This window comes from Suncus etruscus, chromosome X (assembly GCF_024139225.1).
Source record: "Suncus etruscus isolate mSunEtr1 chromosome X, mSunEtr1.pri.cur, whole genome shotgun sequence".
NCBI lineage: Eukaryota > Metazoa > Chordata > Mammalia > Eulipotyphla > Soricidae > Suncus > Suncus etruscus.
In genome coordinates, this window is record NC_064868.1 from 65,999,372 (window position 1) to 66,021,498 (window position 22,127).

Consider the following 22,127-nt stretch of genomic DNA (forward strand, 5'->3'; position numbering starts at 1 on the left):
CTTTATTGTCTTGTATCAGAAAGTCATTCCTAAGATTAGGGATAAGGGAAGGAAGTTAACTCTCCATTTGGTGCATTTAATTCTATTTTTTTTGTTTGTTTTTTGGGCCACACCCGGCAGTGCTCAGGGGTTACTCCTGGCTGTCTGCTCAGAAAAAGTTCCTGGCAGGCACGGGGTCGGGACTATATGGGACACCTGGATTCGAACCAACCACCTTTGGTCCTGGAGCGGCTGCTTGCAAGGCAAACACCGCTGTGCTATCTCTCCGGGCCCTAATTCTATTTTTTTTATTGGCTTACGGCCACACCTGGCACTGCTCCGAGCTTAATTCTGGCTCTTTTCTCAGGGATCATTCCTGGTTGGGCTCAGAGAACTATGTGGTGATGGGGATCAAATCTTGGTTGGTGGCAGTGTGCAAGGCAGATATCTTATCTATTGTACTACCCTTCTGGCCCCATAGTGGTAATATTTGTATCAAGAAACATTTGTTTTTTTATTATGAATTCTGGGTGTTCTGTGGTTTGTTTCTTTGTTTTGATAGTTTATCCACTTATAATTGATGTCTATTTCTTCTGGAGTATTCTTGTTTCATTTCACTTTTCTGTTTTTCTATCTTCTAATTGTTCTTTGTTTTTAAGGTACATTAAAGTTTACACTAGAATTCTAAATTTAAATCTAAAGCAAGTAAATCTCAAGTTTAGACTTAAGAAACTTTAGTGTTAGGAGATACCTAGTCTTATTTGACCTACCATCTCCTTTTTCGAAAAAAAATGTTACTCAGAGACCCCCTGGAACTCTATCATAATTAAGTAACTAAGCAGAAAGTCTTTCTCCCCTTGTCCCCCATTGATTTTGATGTTACTTCCATACCCTGTGATTTCAGCATTCTAGGGTGGGCATTATAACCCACTTTGGGAAATACTATAGCTTTCCCAATTTTCTTTTAGTGTTTTAAGCAATACTCCTGACTTTTTTTCTTTAAAGAAATGGAAAGAATTATTTTTGTTTGTTTTTGGGCCACACCCTGTGGTACTCAGGGGTTACTCCTGGCTTTTTCTCAGAAATTGCTCCTGTCAAGCATGGGGGACCAGGTGGAATGCTGAGAACTGAACATGAGTCCATCCTGGGTTGGCCGCATTCAAGGCAAATGCTCTACTGTTGGGCTATTACTCCAGCCCCTGACTTTTTTTTTTTGCTTTTTGTTGAAGATCTTTTGGTGTTTCTTGCATAGCCAGTTTAATCACCAGGAGTGTTTTTCACTGTTTTCTGCACTTTTTAAAATCACTGCATAAAACATGAGTGAGAGCCTAGCACATTCCTAATTGAAGGTATTTTCCTTTCAACACTGAATATAGCACATATTCCTTTCTGGCTAATAAAGTTTCAGTTAATAAATCTGTTATGATTCTTATGGAAGTGTTCCTTTATATATGTTTGTGCTATTGCTTTTAGTGTTATACTTTTTAGGATTCTCTTATCTTTATCATTTGCCAATTTAATTACAGCCTGTCTTTACTTGATTACACTTACTTTGGCTTTATCTAGTTTTTCCAGAACTTTCCCTCATCCCAGGCACAGTATGATTTTGGGTATGATTAAACTGTGATTAATCCAAGTTTTGAGATAGATTTTTGCAATGTTGGCAGGAGAATTCAAACACGTTGTCCCTACATTGCCATATTGGCAATGAAAATTTCCTGTTTAGTTTTTGTTCGTTTCTTTGTTTTTGGACCACACCTGGATGTACTCAGGGCTTACTTCTAGCTCTATACCCAGAGATCACTTCTGATGGGGCTCATAGGACCATATGTGGTACTAGGGATCAAACCCAAGTTGGCCACATGTAAGGCAAGCATTCTACTTGTATTGTCATTTGAACAGGCTCTGACTCCTATTCTGTCATTTTCTGATTTTCAGTTAAGGAGGAGAGTACATTTAGAGGTTTTTTTTTTACTGCATTATTAAAGATATATCTCTGTACAAATTCGTCAATATTTCATTTGTTGAATACACATTGGTTACATTTCAGAGACTTTTATTTTTTGTGTGTGAAACTTTTTTTTATAGTTTTATTAGGATTAGCTGAGCTCACTCATTCGAATAATTTCTGCTCATCAATTTAGAATATAATATCAAACTAAATATAACATTACTCAAGACAAGGGGTAAACACATTTAGCTGTACAAAGGTAGAAAACTGGTCATACATTAACTTTCACTAAATATAATATAAAATGTCTATTTTGTAACAGGATAAAAATAGAGAGAATCAAGGTATTGAATACTAGAAACAATGATAGATATTAGATCCAGTCTCTAAGGAGATATGGTTGAAGTAAATGTTTAATAAACATTAACTTAATATAGCTGGGACCATATTGTCACTCAGTGTGATATAAAAAGTGTTCCAGTTATTATATCTAAAGCATATTTCTGTAAATCCTGTGTAGATCCTGTCTCTTATGGTCTTGTGTGTTAGTTGTGTGTTAAAGACTTAAAACACAGTTAATTTTAATAAAGGAAAAGGTTTATTTCTAAATAAAAAGACCTTTGTTCTTCAACAGGTCAGAGGAATGACATGTGCTTCCTGTGTCCATAAAATAGAGTCTACCCTTACGAAACAGAGAGGAATCTTCTACTGCTCTGTGGCTCTGGCAACCAACAAAGCACATATTAAATATGATCCAGAAATTATTGGTCCCAGAGATATTATCCATACAATTGAAGTAAGTTCCAAGACTTGTTATTTTTGTTTTCTAACCTATCCAGTCAGCATTTCTGGTTTGTATCAAATAGAGATAATGGAAAAATTATTTGACCGCTTTCTTTATTCCAGACAATGTTGTTTATCAACTTCATTTATGGGGCCTGGGAGATGTCTCAAAAACATACCCTTTGCATTTTGGAATCCTGGGTTTGATCTAGGCACTACATGGTCCCCTGAACACATGGGAGTTACCCTCCTTGCAAAAATGTCATTAAAAAGCCTTGGCTTTTTTTCTTTGGTCTTTATTTGGAACAGTTAAGTAAGGAGCAATCACACTATTGGGGAGGGGTGTTCACTAGAATTTACTTATTGTATAACATGTCCTATTAAAATGAGTTATATATGTTATTGCATTTCAAAACTTTATATTTAAAAAGTTATTGTAGTTTAGGCAACATATTTACAATAGTGTTTATAGTTTTTGTATATAATTACTAGACTATACCACCACCAAAATGCCCCATAATAACACTATTAAGTCAGGTGTGATTTGTAATTGATAACATACATCATTATTTAGAAAATAGATTGTATTATAATTTATGTTAATTCATGTTAATCAAAAATTTAAGTCTCCTGATTAAGTTGAATAGGTTTAAGAAAATAGCATATTTTAAAGATTAAGAAATTTCAGGGCCCGAAGAGATAGCACAGGGGCATTTGCCTTGCAAGCAGCTGATCCAGGACCAAAGGTGGTTGGCTCAAATCCCGGTGTCCCATATGGTCCCCTGTGCCTGCCAGGAGCTATTTCTGAGCAGACAGCCAGGAGTAACCCCTGAGCAACGCTGTGTGTGGCCCCAAAAAAAAGATTAAGAAATTTCAAAGAGGGGCCGGAGAGATAGCATGGAGGTAAGGCATTTACCTTTCATGCAGAAGGTCATCGGTTCGAATCCCAGCGTCCCATATGGTCCCCCGTGCATGCCAGGAGCAATTTCTGATCATGGAGCCAGGAAATACCCCTGAGCACTGCCGGGTGTGACCCAAAAACCACAAAAAAAAAAAAAAAGAAATTTCAAAGACAAAACAAACTCTTTTCTTAATGAGAAATTAGTTTCTTGTTCAATAAATTATAATTATTTTTGTTTCTGGGCCACACCTGTTGCTGCTCTGGGTTACTCCTGGCTCTGCACTCAGAAATTATTCCTGGCAGGCTCAGGAAACCATATGCAATGTCTGGGATTGAACTTGGGTCTACTGCATGAAAGACAAATGTTGTGCTATTGCTCTGGCCCCTAAATATTAACTTTTTATGGGACCACACCCAGTAGTGTTCAAGGCTTAAACCTGACTCTGAACTCAGAGATCACTCCTGATCATTTTGAGTGTCCATTAGGTATTGAACTTGGGTCAGCACATGCGAGGCAAATGCCCTAGTCACTGTACTCTGGGTACAGATTGTAACATAAACTTGTGAAAATGCTTTAAAAGTGTAGTGTGTTTCAGTTTTTGGTAATGATCATTAAAAGATTATTCTAATGAATTAAGCTTATTATTTGGTAAGGAAACATCCTATTAGTCTAGAAAAACATAACATTAACAAACATCTTTGTAAAATGAGTACCTGTTATGTTCCAGTTATCAAGATTGTAAAGCTTGAACTCTTTTTGTTTGTTTTAGTTTGGTTTTGGTCTATACCTGGTAGTGCTAGGGGTTACTTCTGGCTCTATGCTCAGAAATCACTCGTGGCAGGCTTGTGGGACCATATGGGATGTCGGGGATTGAACCTAGGTATGTCCTGGGTCGGCCGCTTGCAGGTAAATGCCCTAGTGCTATGCTATCACTCTGGCCCAGTAATATTAATTTCTCCAGCAGTTGAAATTTGTCAACAATATTATATTTTTCTTACACTTGAAAATTTCCCCTGCAATTGAAAATATAGTTTGTGTACACGTTGGTGTTTATGCCAGATGACTCAATTTGGTGTATTTTTCTTTTTATATTTTATTATTGATTTTTTGCATTCGTTATTTCTAGAGCAAGAATAAGGATTGCATATGCAATCTTTGAATTTTTATTTGAATAATATATTTAAAATGGTGCTAGATTTGATTTTAGCATTTTGTTCTTGTTTATGGGATAAATGGATAGGTACATTTATCCATGTAAAAATAGCTCATTAAGGATTGGTAAGATAGCTTAAAGGGCTAGAATATGTACTTTGCATGCCAGATACTCTAACTTAATCCTCAGCACCTCATGATCCCATGAGCATTACCAGAAGTGTTTCAACATTAGAAAAGTTGTTCAAAAATTAATATGCAGCAGTATTAGTAGATGATATTTGTCTCAAGTATGAGTTATGTTTTTTCTGTTGAATTATTTTTATTATGTTATCAAATACTTGGTTAGCCTGACAAAGGAACAGTCTCACCTTTTTTAAACTAAAATTACTTATGGGAGTTTGTTTTTTAATCTAATAATATATTTTTTTTTTTTTTTTTTGTGGTTTTTGGGTCACACCCGGCAGTGCTCAGAGGTTATTCCTGGCTCCAGGCTCAGAAATTGCTCCTGGCAGGCACGGGGGACCATATGGGGCGCCGGGATTCAAACCGATGACCTCCTGCATGAAAGGCAAACACCTTACCTCCATGCTATCTCTCCGGCCCCTTAATCTAATAATATATTTTACTGAGGATAGCTACAGTTGATTTAATCATTAATTTGAAAGCAGTAGAGTAAACCTTAATAGAACTGAGGAAATAGTTGTGTGATTGATGAAAAATTACAACAGAGGTAAGGAAGAGCAGAGGAAGAGCAGGAAACATAAGTGTATTCTAAAGAGAGACTCACATTCAGTAGTTGAATTAAATTCTCTTCACTGTTAATTCCATGGCCTAGAATTTGTCTATATAACATTTTTATATTCAGTGAAAATATTTTCTCATGAATTTCTTAGAGCTTAGGTTTTGAAGCTGCTTTGGTCAAGAAGGATCGATCAGCAAGTCACCTAGACCATAAACGAGAAATACAACAGTAAGTACTTAAGGAGAGGCAAAACTTTGTAAGAAAAAAAATTGTTTTTGGTTTTTGGGCCATACCCCAAAACACTCAGGGGTTACTCCTGGCTCTGTGCTCAGAAATTGCTCGTGGCTTGGGAGACCATATGGGATGCTGGGGGATCGTCCTTAGTCAGCAGTGTACAAGGCAAACACGCTACTGCTGCACCACCGCTCCAGCCCCAAAACTTTGTAAATTTAACAGCCTCTTTATATGTCTGTATTTGCGATGTCATCCTTATTTGGGTGGAATAGTCACAATTTAATTTATTTATAGTATTTAAAATTTGTAACAGTTAACTACTTATTAAAATTATTTTTCTTTTCTATGTAAGGTGGAGACGTTCCTTTCTTGTGAGCCTATTTTTCTGTATTCCTGTAATGGGGCTAATGATATATATGATGGTTATGGATCACCACCTTTCAAATTTTCACCATAATCAGAACATGAGTCAAGAGGAAATGGTCAACGCTCATTCTTCTATGTTCCTAGAGCTTCAGATCCTTCCAGGATTGTCCATTATGAATTTACTCTCATTTTTATTATGTGTTCCTGTACAGGCAAGTGAAATGTTATAAGATTACTTGTTAATAGTGAAGAAATAGTAAAAAAAGTGGCAAGCAACGCTACTTTCAGTTTTAAACAAGTTTTTTTTTTGTTTGGTTGGTTTTGGTTTTGGGTCATACCTGGTGATACTCAGGGGTTACTCCTGGCTCTGCACTCAAAAATCACTCCTGGCAGGCTTGAGGGACCATATGGGATGCCAGGATTCGAACCACTGTCTGCCCTGGATCGGCTGCGTGGAAGGCAAAAGCCTTACCACTGTGTTATCTCTCTGGCCCTCAAACAAGTCTTTAGTCAGAAATTTGATCATTGCATGCAGGATTCTTTGTGGAATTCTTTAGCTGAGTCGCTCAAGTATTCCTTTTAATCCTCGAGTATATTAATTATTGAAAAATCAGAACACAAGAGTTCAAATGTTTTGGGTTTAGTAGTTAGATCTGTTATTGTATGTAACTTGAAAGATATTAAAATTAATTATATCAATCATATCAAACATAATATCATGTTTTTATTATATAATTATTATAATTAGTTTGAGGGCCACATCCTGTTGTGCTCAGTGTCTACTACCAGCTCTGTGCTTGGGGACTGCTCTTAGTAGTGCTTAGTATCAAGTGGTGCTGGGATTTTAAACCAGGCCTCTATATGATAATTGTTATATTTAAGTATAGTTTTTATTTTGTTCAATGCTTAAATTTATTTATGTATGTTTCAGACCTTTTTTGAGATACTTTTACTTTAAAATACTTCCTTCTAAAGTATTCTTCATCTAAATATTATTTATTTTTCTTTCATCTAGTTGGTGATTTTAAATACATCTTATTTTCCTATATTAATTAATAAAAATAATCTCTTCAATTATGTTTACTTGTGAAAATATTCAACAGCTCCAACAGCTTGTTTTATATATATATATACCACTTAGACTGAGTTTTAGAAAGGACATTTTACGTAAGAAATTCTTGTCAAGTGACCCTTGATGAAACTGCAGTAATTTCCACATAACATAGCTGCTGTGATCAAAAAGGATCCCAGGCCTGGAGCAATAGTATAATAGGTACAATTGCCATGATTGCAACCTATCTGATTGACTATGTCCTTGATGGTTGTAACCCATTCTGTTTGTAGTAACTGATCATCATCATTTCAGGTAAAAACAGGGTTTTTTTTAAGGAATCATCAGAATAATGGGATTATTTTCCTAATTCCAGTTTTTGTTAGTATCAAAAAAATCTAAGAGCTACCTGATTTTTTTTGTATATTATGGAATATGTGATTGGCAATAACTCATAAGCAATTTGAATTCCTACACCATAGATCTTCTGAAACAGAGACTATTATTTTTTTGTTTGTTTTTGGGCCATACTTGGTGATGCTCAGGGGTTACTTTTGGCTATGCACTCAGAAATTGCTCTTGGCTTGGGCGACCATATGGCCACCAAGGGATTGAACCAAGGTCTGTCAAAGGTCAGCCATGTGCAAGGCAAACACCCTACCGCTGCGCCACAGCTCCGGCCCTGAGACTATTACTTACGTTTAAAATCTCTCATTGTACTTTATGGATAGATTTTAACTTCCTTAAAATCTCTCATTGTACTTTATGGATAGATTTTAACTTCCTAAACTTGTGCAATCCAATGTCATAACTAAATATGGGTGTCATAACTAAATATGGGTATCATAAAATTTGACAACAGTACAAGGTTTCAAAATCAACTGCTCAATGATTTCAAGGTGTTCTGGCAGTGTTTATTTGTATGACTTTTCTTGGGTGAAAAGGGATTTCGAATGAAAGAAGTTTAAGAAGACCTGGATCAGCCCATGGAAATGAAAACTGATACTTTATTTTAGTGTTTGAAATATGTGACTCAGCATTTTTACAAAAGCAATGATTATTGTTCCTGTATTACAGTTTTTTGGAGGCTGGTACTTCTACATTCAGGCCTACAAAGCACTGAAGCATAAAACTGCGAATATGGATGTACTGATTGTGCTTGCAACCACTATCGCCTTTTCCTACTCGTTGGTTATTCTTCTGGTAGCAGTTTATGAGAGAGCCAAAGTGAACCCTATTACTTTCTTTGATACACCTCCTATGTTATTTGTGTTTATTGCACTAGGCCGTTGGCTAGAACACATTGCAAAGGTAAAGTACAAAAGGGTGATCTTGGGTAGATAAATCACTACAGACCAATTATTGGAAATAAGCATTGATCAATGTTTAGCCATTTGATGAAAGAAGTCTTTTTTTTTTATTTTTGGGCCACACCTGGCAGTGCTCAGGGGTTACTCCTGGCTGTCTGCTCAGAAATAGCTCCTGGCAGGCACAGGGGACCATATGGGACACCGGGATTCGAACCAGCCACCTTAGGTCCTGGATCGGCTGCTTGCAAGGCAAACGCCGCTGTGCTATCTCACCGGGCCCGAAAGAAGTCTTTTTAAAAATTTTTGACCATACCCAGTAGTGCTCAGGGATTACTCTTGGCAGGTCTATTGGGACCATTTGGGGTACCAGGTGTTGAACCCGGATCAGCCACATGCAAGGCATTTAAGTACCCTACCCACTATATTATCACTCTGGACCCAGAAAGAAGCATTTTTGTTATCACAATACTTGAAGTTCAATACATCTATAGAAAATTTCCAAAGTTGAAGGACATTTCTCTATGTAGAGAGTGCAATGTGTCTGTTTATTTTAACAGAGGCATTTAAGAAGCACTTGTTTAATGCATATTATGTTATAAGTGGAAAAATGAGTACGAAGATGAGGTTTATAATAACAATAGAAAAATCTACCCTTAGTCTGATGTTATAATGGGACTACTTTATCATTTTAAACATATATCTATTTTACAGTGATATCTGATATGACATATTTATATATAATACATTATACATGTAGCATTGTATAGATGCCCCCATTTGCATAATTCTTGATAACATTGTTCTAAATAATACTTAGTCAGATAACTATATTATGATTTATCAAATTTTTTATAATTTACTAAATCATCCTAGTATGTTTTTAGATCCTTCCTTAGTTTAAGTTTTAGATAAATTTGCATCATACATATTCATTCTTAGGGGCCCGGCAAATAGTACAGTGGATAAGGTACTTGCCTTGATGCAGCTAACCTGGGTTTGATTCCCAATATCCCGTATGGTCTCCTGAACACAGCTAAGAATGATTTTTCTTTAGTTTTTGGGCCACACCCGGTGATGCTCAGAGGTTACTCCTGGCTATGCACTCAGAAATCACTCCTGGCTAGGGGGACCATATGGGAAGCCAGGGATCGAACCCAGGTCTGTCCTGGACAGCCACGTGTGAGGCAAATGACCTACCGCTGTGTTATTGCTCCGGCCCCACAGACATGATTTCTGTTTGTTTTGTTTTTGGGCCACACCCGGCGGTGCTTAGGGGTTACTCCTGGCTGTCTGCTCAGAAATAGCTCCTGGCAGGCACGGGGGACCATATGGGACACCGGGATTCGAACCAACCACCTTTGGTCCCGGATCGGCTGCTTGCAAGGCAAACGCCGCTGTGCTATCTCTCCGGGCCCACAGACATGATTTCTAAGTGAAGAGCCAGAAGTATTCCCTGAGCTTTACTGGGTTTGGCCCCCAAACAAGCAAAACCATATTCATGCTTAGTAGTAGTTTTCTGGGTTTTTTGTTGTTGTGATGGTGGTGGTGGTGGTGGTGGTGCATGGGTACCATACTACCAGCTTTTAGGGACCAGGACCTTCCTTTGTTTATACTCAGGAGGCTCTGTGATGCTAATGTCATTTCTACTGAACTTATATCTTAGGAAATTAGGAAGTATATAATTAAAAGGCATAAATCTTTCTATGAATCATGCTGTATGTATATGTACACATATATATGTAACAATTTGTAAAACAATATGTAAAAAAGTATATTACTACAACTTAATCAGTATTGACTCCCAACTAAATTATTGCTGAAAAAGTAAGCATTAGGGATATGCAATTACCTTAATTTCATTTCTCCCATAAATAGTAGAGATAAAATTCCTCTCATATCTTAGTTATTTATATTTTCTTAATTGAGTGACCTGTTCAAATCCGTTGCCTGTGTATTGCTGGGCTCTTGATGTTTTTCTTACAAATTAATATTATTTAAAAATATATTTCAACTAATTACATATATCTTTATATTTGTTTGGGGCATACTTGGTGGTGCTCAGGGGCTACTCCTGCACAGTGCTTAGAGAAAATTTCTGGCAGTGCTTAGAAGACCTTGCAGTGCTAGTGATCAAATTTGGATCTCTTGCATGTACAATATTTGATTATAGATTTTGTGTACTTATATGTTTTGGGTGAAATGTTTTCTGATTTGAGCTAATTAATTTTCCTAAAGCTGTCATTTATATAAATTTTAGACTTTATATTTTGAGTAAAACTTAAGCTTTTACTTCTTGGTATTGTTAATGTATTTGTTTTCATTTATAGGGAAAAACATCAGAGGCTCTGGCCAAATTAATTTCACTACAAGCAACCGAAGCAACTATTGTAACACTTGACTCTGATAATACCCTTTTGAGGTATTTATCTTCACTATGCCTCTTCTCTTATATTAACTTCTTTTTAAAAGATTTTATTAAAGCCTCATGATTTACAAAGTTGAGTTGTACGCATACTATGTTCCAGCACCAATCCTATCATTGGTGTCTTCTTTCTTCTACCAGGGTTCTAAAGTTCTCACTCACACCCACACCCACACCCAGCCTACAACCTTATAGTCACATTTTTATGTTTGGTTGTTGAAGTTTTGATGTTTTCTATGTTGTGTACTCTAGTTTGGATATTTTACTATATGAATCCTTTATACCAACAATGTGCTCAAATCCCAGAGACCCCTGTTTTCTGTTACTTCCCATCTATCTTTTTCCCCTCGATTTATTTCCTCCTTTTCCCTTTTCCTCCTTATATTCAGAGAGGCCAATGGAATCACTTTAATTTATTATAAAAATTCAGTTATACACAGAGGTAGAGTAAAATTAATTTTGTCTCCCACTTTTAAAAATTATTGACATGTCACACTTTACCTCACCCATGCTTTTTCCCTCTTGTTGCAGTAATATGTTAAAGTAAATACAGTCATTTTATGATAAATATTTCTGTAACATATAATTTGTTTAGGGGATTGGCTATATGACGTGGTGCTTAGGGACTACTCCCATTTTTGTACTTTGGGAACTGTTCCATGCTGAGGAACAAGCCCAAGCCTCCTTAATGTAAATAAAGCACATGCTCCAATTCATTGAGCAAGCTCTCTGAGCTTAAAAATATATTATTAAATAATGGCAGTACTATATAGTATCTGACAAATAAATAATCAGAGTATCATCTAATATGCAGTTCATATTCACATTTTTTTGTTTTTGTTTTTGGATCACACCCGGTGGCGCTCAAGGGTTACTCCTGGGTCTGCTCTCAGAAGTCGATCCTGGCAGGCACAGGGGACCATATGGGATGCCGGGATTCGAACCACTGTCTGTTCGAATCTGCTGCATGCGAGGCAAATGCCCTATTGCTGTGCTATCTCTCCAGCCCCATATTCACATTTCTTTTCGGTCACAAATGTTTGTTTCTTTGCTTGAAATAAAATTCAACTGATTTCCATAGGGTATTGTATTTGATTGACATGCTTTTTTATTTCCATTTTAAGGCCATACCTGGTGGTGCTCAGGGGATACTTCCAGCTCTGTGCTTGGGTGTTGTTTTTAGTGATATGTGGGGAGTCATGTGTTACTGGGGTTTGTACCCAGGCTTCCTGTATGCAAAGTATGTGTTCTAACCCATTGAGCTATCCTTCTGGCTATCTGACTCATTTTTAATAGACTTTTCATCTTCCTCCTCCCTCTCCATACAGTTTTCTTGTTAAAGAAGCATTTGTCAATTGACTCTGACCTTAGAGCATTCCACAATCTATTTGTCTTTCTTCTTCCTTATGGTGTCATTGAGCTTGCTTATAATTCTGGAGAGTTTATAACTTATATGCTCTAATTTAGAGCTAATGGTATGATGAGCCATTTCTCTTTTGTATAATCATAAAAAGATTTGCTTAAATATTATTTATAAATATTATTTTGTTAGGGACCAGAGTGATAGCACAGTGGGTACGGCATTTGCCTTGCATGCGGCCAACCCAAGTTCAATCCCCAGCATTTCAAGTGGACCCCAGAGCCTGTCAGGAGTGATTTCTGAGCACAGAACCAGAAGTAACCCCTGTGCACCTCCAGGTATTGACTCAAAACAAAATAAAAATTTTGGGGGGTTCACACCTGGAGGTACTCAGAGCTTATTTCTGGCTCTCCACTCAGAGATCATTCCTGGTATTTCTTGGGGAACCATATGAGCTACTGGGAATTGACACCGTGCCAACCACATGAAATGCAAGTGCTCCATGTACTGTACCATCTTTTTGTCTGCGATTATAATATTTTCTGAGATTTATGTTTATTCACTCAATTCAGCAAGTATTTAGATTGCCTATTTGTATTAGGAACTGAGCATTTCCCCAACCGAATAGGCCTAAATTATAGTTACTAGTTTAAATATTGGCTCTAGCTTTCATTTGTAGTACTTATGGAGCCACAGCTTGATACAAACTAAAACATTTACATGAAAAGATTAGGGTGAGAATCATATTGCTATGATGCTTCCTCACATAATACTTTTTTATAATATCTTTTTTTTTTTGGTTTTTGGTTCACACTCAGTAGCGCTCAGGGGCTATTCCTGGCTCTTTGCTCAGAAATCGCCCCCGGCAGTCTCAGGGGACCATATGGGATGCTGGGATTCGAACCACCATCCTGCTGCATGCAAGGCAAACGCCTTATCTCCATGCTATCTTTCCGGCCCCAATATAATATATTTTTAAACACCATGATTACAAACATGTTTGTAGTTGGGTTTTAGTTATAAAAAAGAACACTTCCCCCTTCGCCAGTGCAACCGTCTCACCACATGATGACCCACATGATACTTTTTATGTTATCTCATTCAGTGAAGAACAAGTGGATGTGGAACTTGTACAACGTGGAGATATTGTTAAAGTGGTTCCAGGAGGAAAATTTCCAGTGGATGGTCGTGTTATTGAAGGGCATTCTATGGTTGATGAGTCACTTATCACAGGTATGTTCTTTCAGAGCATTATAATAAGAAAGTGAAATGAATGTGAAGTTAATGAAGCATAGCCATGAAAGATAAAATACTTTTTGTAGAAATTATTGAATGAGTTAATGAGTGAAGAAATGTTATTTTAAAGTCTTTCTCTTCAAGCCCATGTTTTTCCTTGAACACATATCTCACTTGCTTGTCTTGTGTTTCTTTACTTGCTTGCATCTCTCACTCTGGAGAAGTCCTTGTTTTCTCTTGAATCCATTCTTCCTCTTTCCTCTCACATCTTTCTAAGAAAGTTTTATGCAATAAAAGCTACCTTGTATTACCAAAAAAAGGACTATATTAAGTCAGTTCCTAAGGCCTATTAATTACTAAAATATAGTCTTAGGGACAGGAGATTGAGGTGCTTGCTTTGCATGTGGCTGATCCCAGTTTGATCCCTATTTGATCCACCGGTGTGACTCTTCAGCATTTACCTGGGAATAAGTAGCCCATTAGCACTACTGGATACAGCTCTCAAGACTAAATAAAGCAAAACAGGAAACATGTAATCTTATGCTTATACATTCCCTAAATTAAAAAATTAAGTTAAGCAGTGGCTGGATGATAGCTAAAATTGCTATCATAAAATGGAGCATGTCCTTTGCTTGCTGTATCTCTAGGTTTAATCTCCAGTATTACATTTTCCCCCAGTACTGCTAAGAATGACCCCTGAGCACCTTACCAGGAGTGGGCTACCATAGGCATTGCCAAATATGGATTATATGAAAAAAACTAAATTAAATGACCTCTTTTTACTAGAGTTCAATAGTTTTGACAAATTTTCCTAGACAATTACCTTTTATTTTTTATCTTTATGCATTAAAGACTATACTAGTATTCCATATCAAAGTCTGCTCTAAGAATATTTTAGATATCTTAGTCATTGTCATTGTAATCATTAGACATTGTAATCATTAATTATCTAAAGTCATTGTAGGACACAACCACATAACACTTTTGCTACCTCAACCTTCAGGACTATCCTATTACAGAATTATGACCCTTATAGAAATAATTTATGACTCAGTGTCTGATAGGTATGCTATTGCCAATTTCAATATGATCATTCTTAGTTCTAGAAGACTGTCACATATATTGTGGTATATTTAGTGTCACTATCCGTGGTCCAATAAATTGGAGTGGAAATACTACATGTTCTACTTGTTATTTTTTTTGGTGGGGGAACACTCTCAAACAGTGCTTAGGAACCTGGGCACCACTCCTGGCAACACTTGGCCAACCAGGCTGGATGGTTCAATGATACAATTCAGCAGTGTTGTACTTCTCAGGTCTTGTGGTGTTGGAGGCTAACTGGCTACCCCATTGGTTCTTGGGACCTCCAGAGCTATTCACAGTGGTGATGGGGGGACATATGATGCTCTTATGTGTCATTGACTCCTGATCTACTTCCCCTATTCCCCCCACACACTAGTTGTTATCCCATTTAAACTTCCTTCCAGGGGCTGGAGAGATAGCACAGCTTTAGAGCATTTGCCTTGCATGTGGCAAACCCAGGACAGACCTGGGTTCAATTCCTGGCATCCCATACGGTCCCCTGAGCCTGCCAGGAGCAATTTCTGAGCGTAGAACCAGGAGTAACCCCTGAGCACTGCTGGGTGTGGCCCCTCCCCCAAAAAAACAACAAAAAATATAACTCCCTTCCACCTTGCTAAATATACTTTGGGAACAGGTTGAAAACAAATGATCTTGGAATAGGATGGATAAGAAATAGTAATTTCCAGTAAGAGACAACATTTTATGTCTTTCAAGTTTATGATATGTAGCACTGAATTTAACCTAAAACTGGGATAAGGGAAAAAAGTAGGGCAACTTTCTCTTAGACAATTATCCAGATTCTATCTCATAAAGAATCTTCTTTCTAGATATTTTTGACAATTACTAAAATCAGTGAATTTCAAGATAGTGTTTGTTTGTCTCCAATATCTTTGTACTCCTTTTACAGGAGAGGCCATGCCTGTGGCTAAGAAAGTTGGGAGCACAGTTATTGCTGGTTCTATTAACCAGAATGGGTCACTACTTATCTGTGCAACCCATGTTGGAGCTGATACAACCCTTTCTCAAATTGTCAAACTTGTGGAGGAGGCACAAACATCAAAGGTAACAACAGTTTCTGGGAGAAATTAAAACTTTCTTTGGAGTCCAACTGAGTAAAATTTTTGATATTGATTTGATTTTGTTCTTTGACGAATTTTAGTTGAATTGATGTTATTGAAATGTTATTAAAAGGTTTTCTTTCCTCAGTGCCAAATATGTATTTATTAAAAAGAGTTTAATATACCTATTACTTTATTTTTTCATTCCAGGCTCCAATACAGCAGTTTGCAGATAAACTCAGTGGCTACTTTGTTCCTTTTATTGTTTTTGTTTCCATTGCTACCCTCCTGGTTTGGATTGTCATTGGATTTCTGAATTTTGAGATTGTAAAAACCTATTTCAATGTAAGTGGTTTGTAACTACTCTTTATTTATATAAAAGTTTGTACCTCTTTTGTGTAAGCAATGAATTATAAAGTAAGTCCAATAGTCTTTGAGTGGAATGGAAGATATAGGAATAAGAATAACTTTTGCACTTTTTTTGTTTTGGGGCCACACCTGGTGATGTGCAAAGGGGTACTCCTGTCCATGCTCAGGAGAATAAGTTCATTAGAACTTTGATTTTTTCAGAGCCAGAGCTATAGCACAGTAGGTAGGGTGTTTGCCTTGCATGTGTCTGACCCAGGTTTGATCCCCAGCATCCCATATGTTCCTCCAAACCTACCAGGAGTGATTTCTGAGTGCAGAGCCAGGAATAACCCTGAGTGCAGCCAGCTATAGCCCCAAAACAAACACTTTGATTTTCCAAAACCAAATGCTGAATTTTAGTTTCTCTCTGTACTTCACTTTACTCATTAATATCTGAGATTTTAATAACATATCCTGTGAAACTTGTAGCAGTTGTGAAAGTTAAAAAGATATGTTAGGGAGGAGGAGGAGGAGAGAAAAAAAGATATGTTAGAAGTAGTGCAAATTGGGGCCGGTGAGGTGGCGCTAGAGGTAAGGTGTCTCTGCCTTGCAAGCGCTAGCCAAGGAAGGACCACGGTTCGATTCCCCAGGCATCCCATATTGTCCCTCCAGCCAGGGGCAATTTCTGAGTGCTTAGCCAGGAGTAACCCCTGAGCATCAAATGGGTGTGGCCCCAAACCCCCCCCAAAAGTTGTGCAAATTACAGTGTCAATAAAGGAGAGAGAGCTAGTGAGAGAAAGAGGGAGAGAAAGAGAGAGAGAAAGAGAGAGCGAGAAGATGCCTTCCCAGAGGCAGGCAGGGGAGGGTGGGTGGGAGGGAAGAAATTGTGAGAGAAATTGTTTACTTTGGTGGTGGGAAATGAGCACTGGTGAAGGTTGTTGTACATTGTATGACTGTAACTCAATCATGAACAACTCTGTGGAAAAAAGGCTGTGTAATATGAACCTTGTAACCATGATGTTTAAATAAAAAAGCTCAAAAATATGTTAGGGGACCGGAGCAATAGCACAGTGGTAGGGCATTTGCCTTGCACGTGGCTGATTCAAGATGGACCTCAGTTTGATCCCCAGCATCCCAGATGGTCCCCCAAGCCAGGATTGATTTCTGAGGGCATAGCTAGGAGTAACCCCTGAGCATCGCCAGGTGTGGCCCACACAGAAAAACAAATGAACAAAAGATATATTAGAGTCCAGTGATATATTCATTAGTATAACATTAAGTACTTTACATATATGAGAACAAAATAAAGATATGTTAGTAGAACTGTAATTAATAAATTATTTATAGATATTAGAAATATTAGTGTTTATTACTCTAGTTCAGTGATAGATTTGTCATAAAGTGGTAGATTTGGACTTAATGTCTCATATTATATAATCTTTCAGTTCTCTTTATTCTCAGGTTTTGTCATTTGACATATAGTCATAATATCTAAGTTATAGGGTTGCGGTTAGTACAGGATGAAATCATACAACATTCAACAGACAACATTCAAGTTAGTAAAAAGTTTAGATTAGTCTTTATTACTCTTTCTATATAACTAAAATCTAGTACTTTAAAACCATCACTACCAAGAATTAGTACTTCATTGTAATACTTTATTTTTAAAAAATTCCATGACTGGGCTAGAGTGATAGCTGAATATAGCAAAACAAATTTTACATGAAGGTGACCTGGAACTACACAGTTCCCTAGTACTACTAGGAAGGAGTAGCTCCTAGTTTTGCTGGAAATATCCACTCCTCCAAAAAAATGGACAAAAATCTACTATGCTGTTTACTATTTTATGCTACAATAGTAAATAGAATAATAACAGCTACATATGTATTCCATGATGTATTCTATTAGTATAATATTTCAGAGGGTTCCTAAGAGGTGCTCAGAAGTCTTCTAGCTTCATGAGCCCTCATAGTCAGCTAGGCCAGCAGCTCAATGATTATGATGTTCCTCAGGCCTTGTAGTGCCCAGGAATACCCTGACTATCAGGTGTTTGGGGGACTCTAAAACTCTAAACCTGGATGATCAGGGGACCAAATAGTACTGAGGATCAAACCAGGGTTGATCATATGCAAGGTTAGCACCTCATTCTATCTCTCTGAGTACAATATTTAAAAGTGTCTTTTAAATGACTTACATTGGTTACATACAGATTAATCAAGAGGATTAGTAGGAGGTATTTTGAAGTATCTGTAACTCAGGTATTTTCTCATGATTTCAGGGAATCTTAGGAGATTTTTCTTTTTGGAGGGTCATATGTAGCTGCACTCAGGACTTGCTTCTAGCTCTGTACTCAGGGATCATTTCTAGTATAACTGAGGGAAGCCAGATGGGGTGCCAGAAATAGAACTGGGCCAGAAACACGCAAGGCAAGTACCCAATGTACTTTCTCTCCAGCCCCAGGAGATATAACATTTATTTTAATTGAATCACTATGAGATTAAAAGTTGCTCATGATTAAGTTTCAGTTATATAATGCTCTAACATCATCTCTTCACCACTGCACATTTGCCACCATCATTATTCCACTGTTCCCAGTTTTCCTCTCCACCAACCATATCTATGACATTTTTCTTTTTTTGAGGCACATGTGTTTATATTTTAGCTAACATATCTCCATTAAAATCAGTTAAATATATTTTCTAAGATAATTTATATTTTTATTTTAATAAAAATTATGTCATAACAAAACGTATTACTGCAATATCATTACTTGATTATTTTTCTTTTTCTTTCTCTCCCTCTCCCTCTCCCTCTTTCTTTCTTCTTTCTTCTTTCTCTTTCTTTCTTTCTTTCTTTCTTTCTTTCTTTCTTTCTTTCTTTCTTTCTTTCTTTCTTTCTTTCTTTCTTTCTTTCTTTCTTTCTTTCTTTCTTTCTTTCTTTCTTTCTTTCTTTCTTTCTTTCTTTCTTTCTTTCTTTCTTTCTTTCTTTCTTTCTCTCTCTCTCTCTCTCCTTCCTTCCTTCCTTCCTTCCTCCTTCCTTCCTTCCTTCTTCCTTCCTTCCTTCCTTCCTTCCTTCCTTCCTTCCTTCCTTCCTTCCTTCCTTCCTTTCTTTCTTTCTTTCTTTCTTTCTTTCTTTCTTTCTTTCTTTCTTTCTTTCTTTCTTTCTTTCTTTCTTTCTTTCTTTCTTCTTTCTTTCTCTTTCCTTCCTTCCTTCCTTCTTCCTTCCTTCCTTCCTTCCTTCCTTTTCTACTGTTTCATTCCTCCCTCCCTCCTTGCCTCCCTCCCTTGCCTCCTTCCCTCCCTCCCTCCCTCCCTCCCTCCCTTGCCTCCTTCCCTCCCTCCCTCCTTCCCTCCCTTGCCTCCTTCCCTCCCTTGCCTCCTTCCCTCCCTCCCTCCTTCCCTCCCTCCCTCCCTCCCTCCCTCCCTTCCTTCCTTCCTTCCTTCCTTCCTTCCTTCCTTCCTTCCTTCCTTCCTTCCTTCCTCCTTCCTTCCTTCCTTCCTTCCTTCCTTCCTTCCTTCCTTCCTTCCTTCCTTCCTTCCTTCCTTCCTTCCTCCTTCCTTCCTTCCTTCCTTCCTTCCTTCCTTCCTTCCTTCCTTCCTTCCTTCCTTCCTTCCTTCCTTCCTTCCTTCCTTCCTTCCTCCCTCCCTCCCTCCCTCCCTCCCTCCCTCCCCCCTCCCTCCCTCCCTCCCTCCCTCCTTCCTTCCTTCCTTCCTTCCTTCCTTCCTTCCTTCCTTCCTTCCTTCCTTCCTATATCCAGTGCTACTCAGGGGTTACTGTGCTCAGAAATCGCTTCTGGCAGGCTCAAGGGATCATATGGGATGCCGGGGATCAAACCCCGGTCAGCTGCGTGCAAGGCAAATGAATGAATGTGATCATAAGATCTCTGTCCCCCCTCTGACTACTTTCACTTATACTATTCTCCATATCCTTCCATATATAAGTGGATTTTTATGAATTTATTTTTCCTAAAGCTGCATAGCATTTCATTGTATAGATTTACTGTTTCTTTATCCACTTAACTGTTCTCTGGCACTTGGTTTGATTCCAACATTTGGTTATTATTAATAGTGCTGTGATGAACATACATGCAGGGAGCTTTCTGGGTTGTGATTTTGGGTTCCTGGGGTCTACTTCTAGGAGTGGTATTGCTGGGTCATTTAGAAGTTCAATTTTTAATTTTGGGAGGAATATCCATATTGTTTTTCAAAAACGCTGGATCAGTTGACATTCCCACCAACAGTGAATGAGAGTCACTTTATCCCCGCATCCACACCAGCACTAGTTGTTCTTGTTCTTTGTGATGTGTACCAGTCTCTGTGATGTGAGATGATATCTCATAGTTGTTTTGCATCTCCCTGATGATTACTGATGTGGAGAATTTTTTCATGTGTCATTTGGCCATCTGTATTTCTTCTTTGAGAAAATGCCTGTTCATTTCTTGCATAAAGTTAGATTTTTTTCTTGCTAAGTTTTATTAGTGCCTTGTATATCTTAGATAGTGGCACCTTATCTACTGAGTCCTTGTGAATAATTTCTCAAGAAGATTCATATAGGTCTGGGCTTTTGTTTTTGGAAAGTCTTTTGATTACCCTTTCATTTTCTTCAGTAGTAATAGGTCTGTTCACTTTTTCCAGTCCAACTTCAAATTTGGGAGGTTATATGAGTTCAAAATTTGTCCAAATTTTCTGGGTTATCTTGTTTTCTGGCATAAAGATTCTCAAAATAATCATTGATTACACTTTGAAATCTTTTAGTATCTCTTGTAACTTTCCCTTTTTCATTATGATTCAGTTTAAGCTTTTCTTTCTGTTGCTTTGTGAGTCTTGCTAAATGGTGTATAGATTTTGTTTATTTTTTTTCTTTTATTCCAGAATTGCTTTACTTAAGCACCATGGTTACAACATTTTCATAGTTGGGTTTTAGCCATAAAATGCCTACTCCCCTTCACCAGTGTAACTTTCCCACCACCAATGTCTCCCATTTCCCTTCTTCTTTATACCCTGGTATACTTGGGACAGGCATACTATTTCTCCCTCTTTCTCACTATTATTTTCATAGTAGTATTTTTTTTTGCTGTTTGGGTTACACCCAGCAGTGCTCAGGGGTTACTCCTGGCTCTATTCTCAGAAATCGCCCCTAGCAGGCACGGGGGACCATATGGGATACCGGGATTCAAACCACCTTCCTTCTGCATGAAAGGCAAACACCTTACCTCCATGCTATCTCTCCAGCCCCTGTCATGGCAGTTTTTATTGTACCTATATACTTGAGTATAAGCCGACTCCCCCTTAATTTTTACCCTTAAAAAATTGGGAAAACTTAGTGACTCAAGTATAAGCCGAGGTGGAAAATGCATCAGCCACTGGTAAATTTCAAAAATAAAAATATATACCCAAAACATTACAATAATTGAGGAATCAGTAAGTAAATAAATAAATAAGTAAATAAATACATGATTACATTTACAGTACATGATTGTCTGATATACTGTATACCATTAACATACCACATTAACTCATAGTATTCAATGGCAGTTTTAATAAAGTGAACAAATCATTTAAGACAGTAAAGCATTGTAAATAAAAGGTCAAAATCCTGAATCCTTATACTCCAAAACCCCTGACTATAAGAATTCAGGATTTATAAACATTTATTTACACGACTTTACTGTCTTAAATAGGTTTTTCAATTAATTAAATGTGCCATTGAATATTGTGGGTTAAATAGTTCAGTGGCGTATAGTTCAGTTCAGCTGCCTATCTCTTCAGCTCATCTGCGACTGTGGACTGAGCTGAAACACAGCCCCCTCCAGTAGACGGCAGAAAACTACTGGAGACTACGTGCATTTGATTCAGCTCGCGCATGCGCACCCTGAATCAAATAACCTGTTTGACCCAAGTATAAGCCAAGTTCGGGGTTTTTGGCATAAATTTTGTGCCAGAAAAACTCGGCTTATACTCAAGCATATCGTTAGTTATTTCTCTAAATGCACTCACCACTCTTTGTGGTAAGTTTCATATCATAGGATGGGTCTTATTGTCTCTTATCTATATTATCTCTGGTTATTATTACCATATTGTTTTTAAACTTTATTGATTGATTGATTGATTGGTTTTTGGGCAACACCTAGTGGTGCTCAGGGGTTAA

General features: G+C 37.6%; 1 protein-coding gene across 1 annotated transcript in view; it reads left to right on the forward strand.

Annotated features, from left to right (window-relative positions):
- The window catches only part of ATP7A (ATPase copper transporting alpha), a 136,126-nt gene that overhangs the window by 76,232 nt on the left and 37,767 nt on the right, over nucleotides 1-22,127 (forward strand). The window contains exons 7-14 of the mRNA XM_049767402.1: nucleotides 2,565-2,726; nucleotides 5,664-5,740; nucleotides 6,099-6,324; nucleotides 8,241-8,474; nucleotides 10,801-10,892; nucleotides 13,361-13,488; nucleotides 15,482-15,636; nucleotides 15,843-15,977. Of these exons, the coding sequence (XP_049623359.1) occupies nucleotides 2,565-2,726; nucleotides 5,664-5,740; nucleotides 6,099-6,324; nucleotides 8,241-8,474; nucleotides 10,801-10,892; nucleotides 13,361-13,488; nucleotides 15,482-15,636; nucleotides 15,843-15,977 (1,209 nt within the window). The remainder of the gene's footprint in view (nucleotides 1-2,564; nucleotides 2,727-5,663; nucleotides 5,741-6,098; nucleotides 6,325-8,240; nucleotides 8,475-10,800; nucleotides 10,893-13,360; nucleotides 13,489-15,481; nucleotides 15,637-15,842; nucleotides 15,978-22,127) is intronic.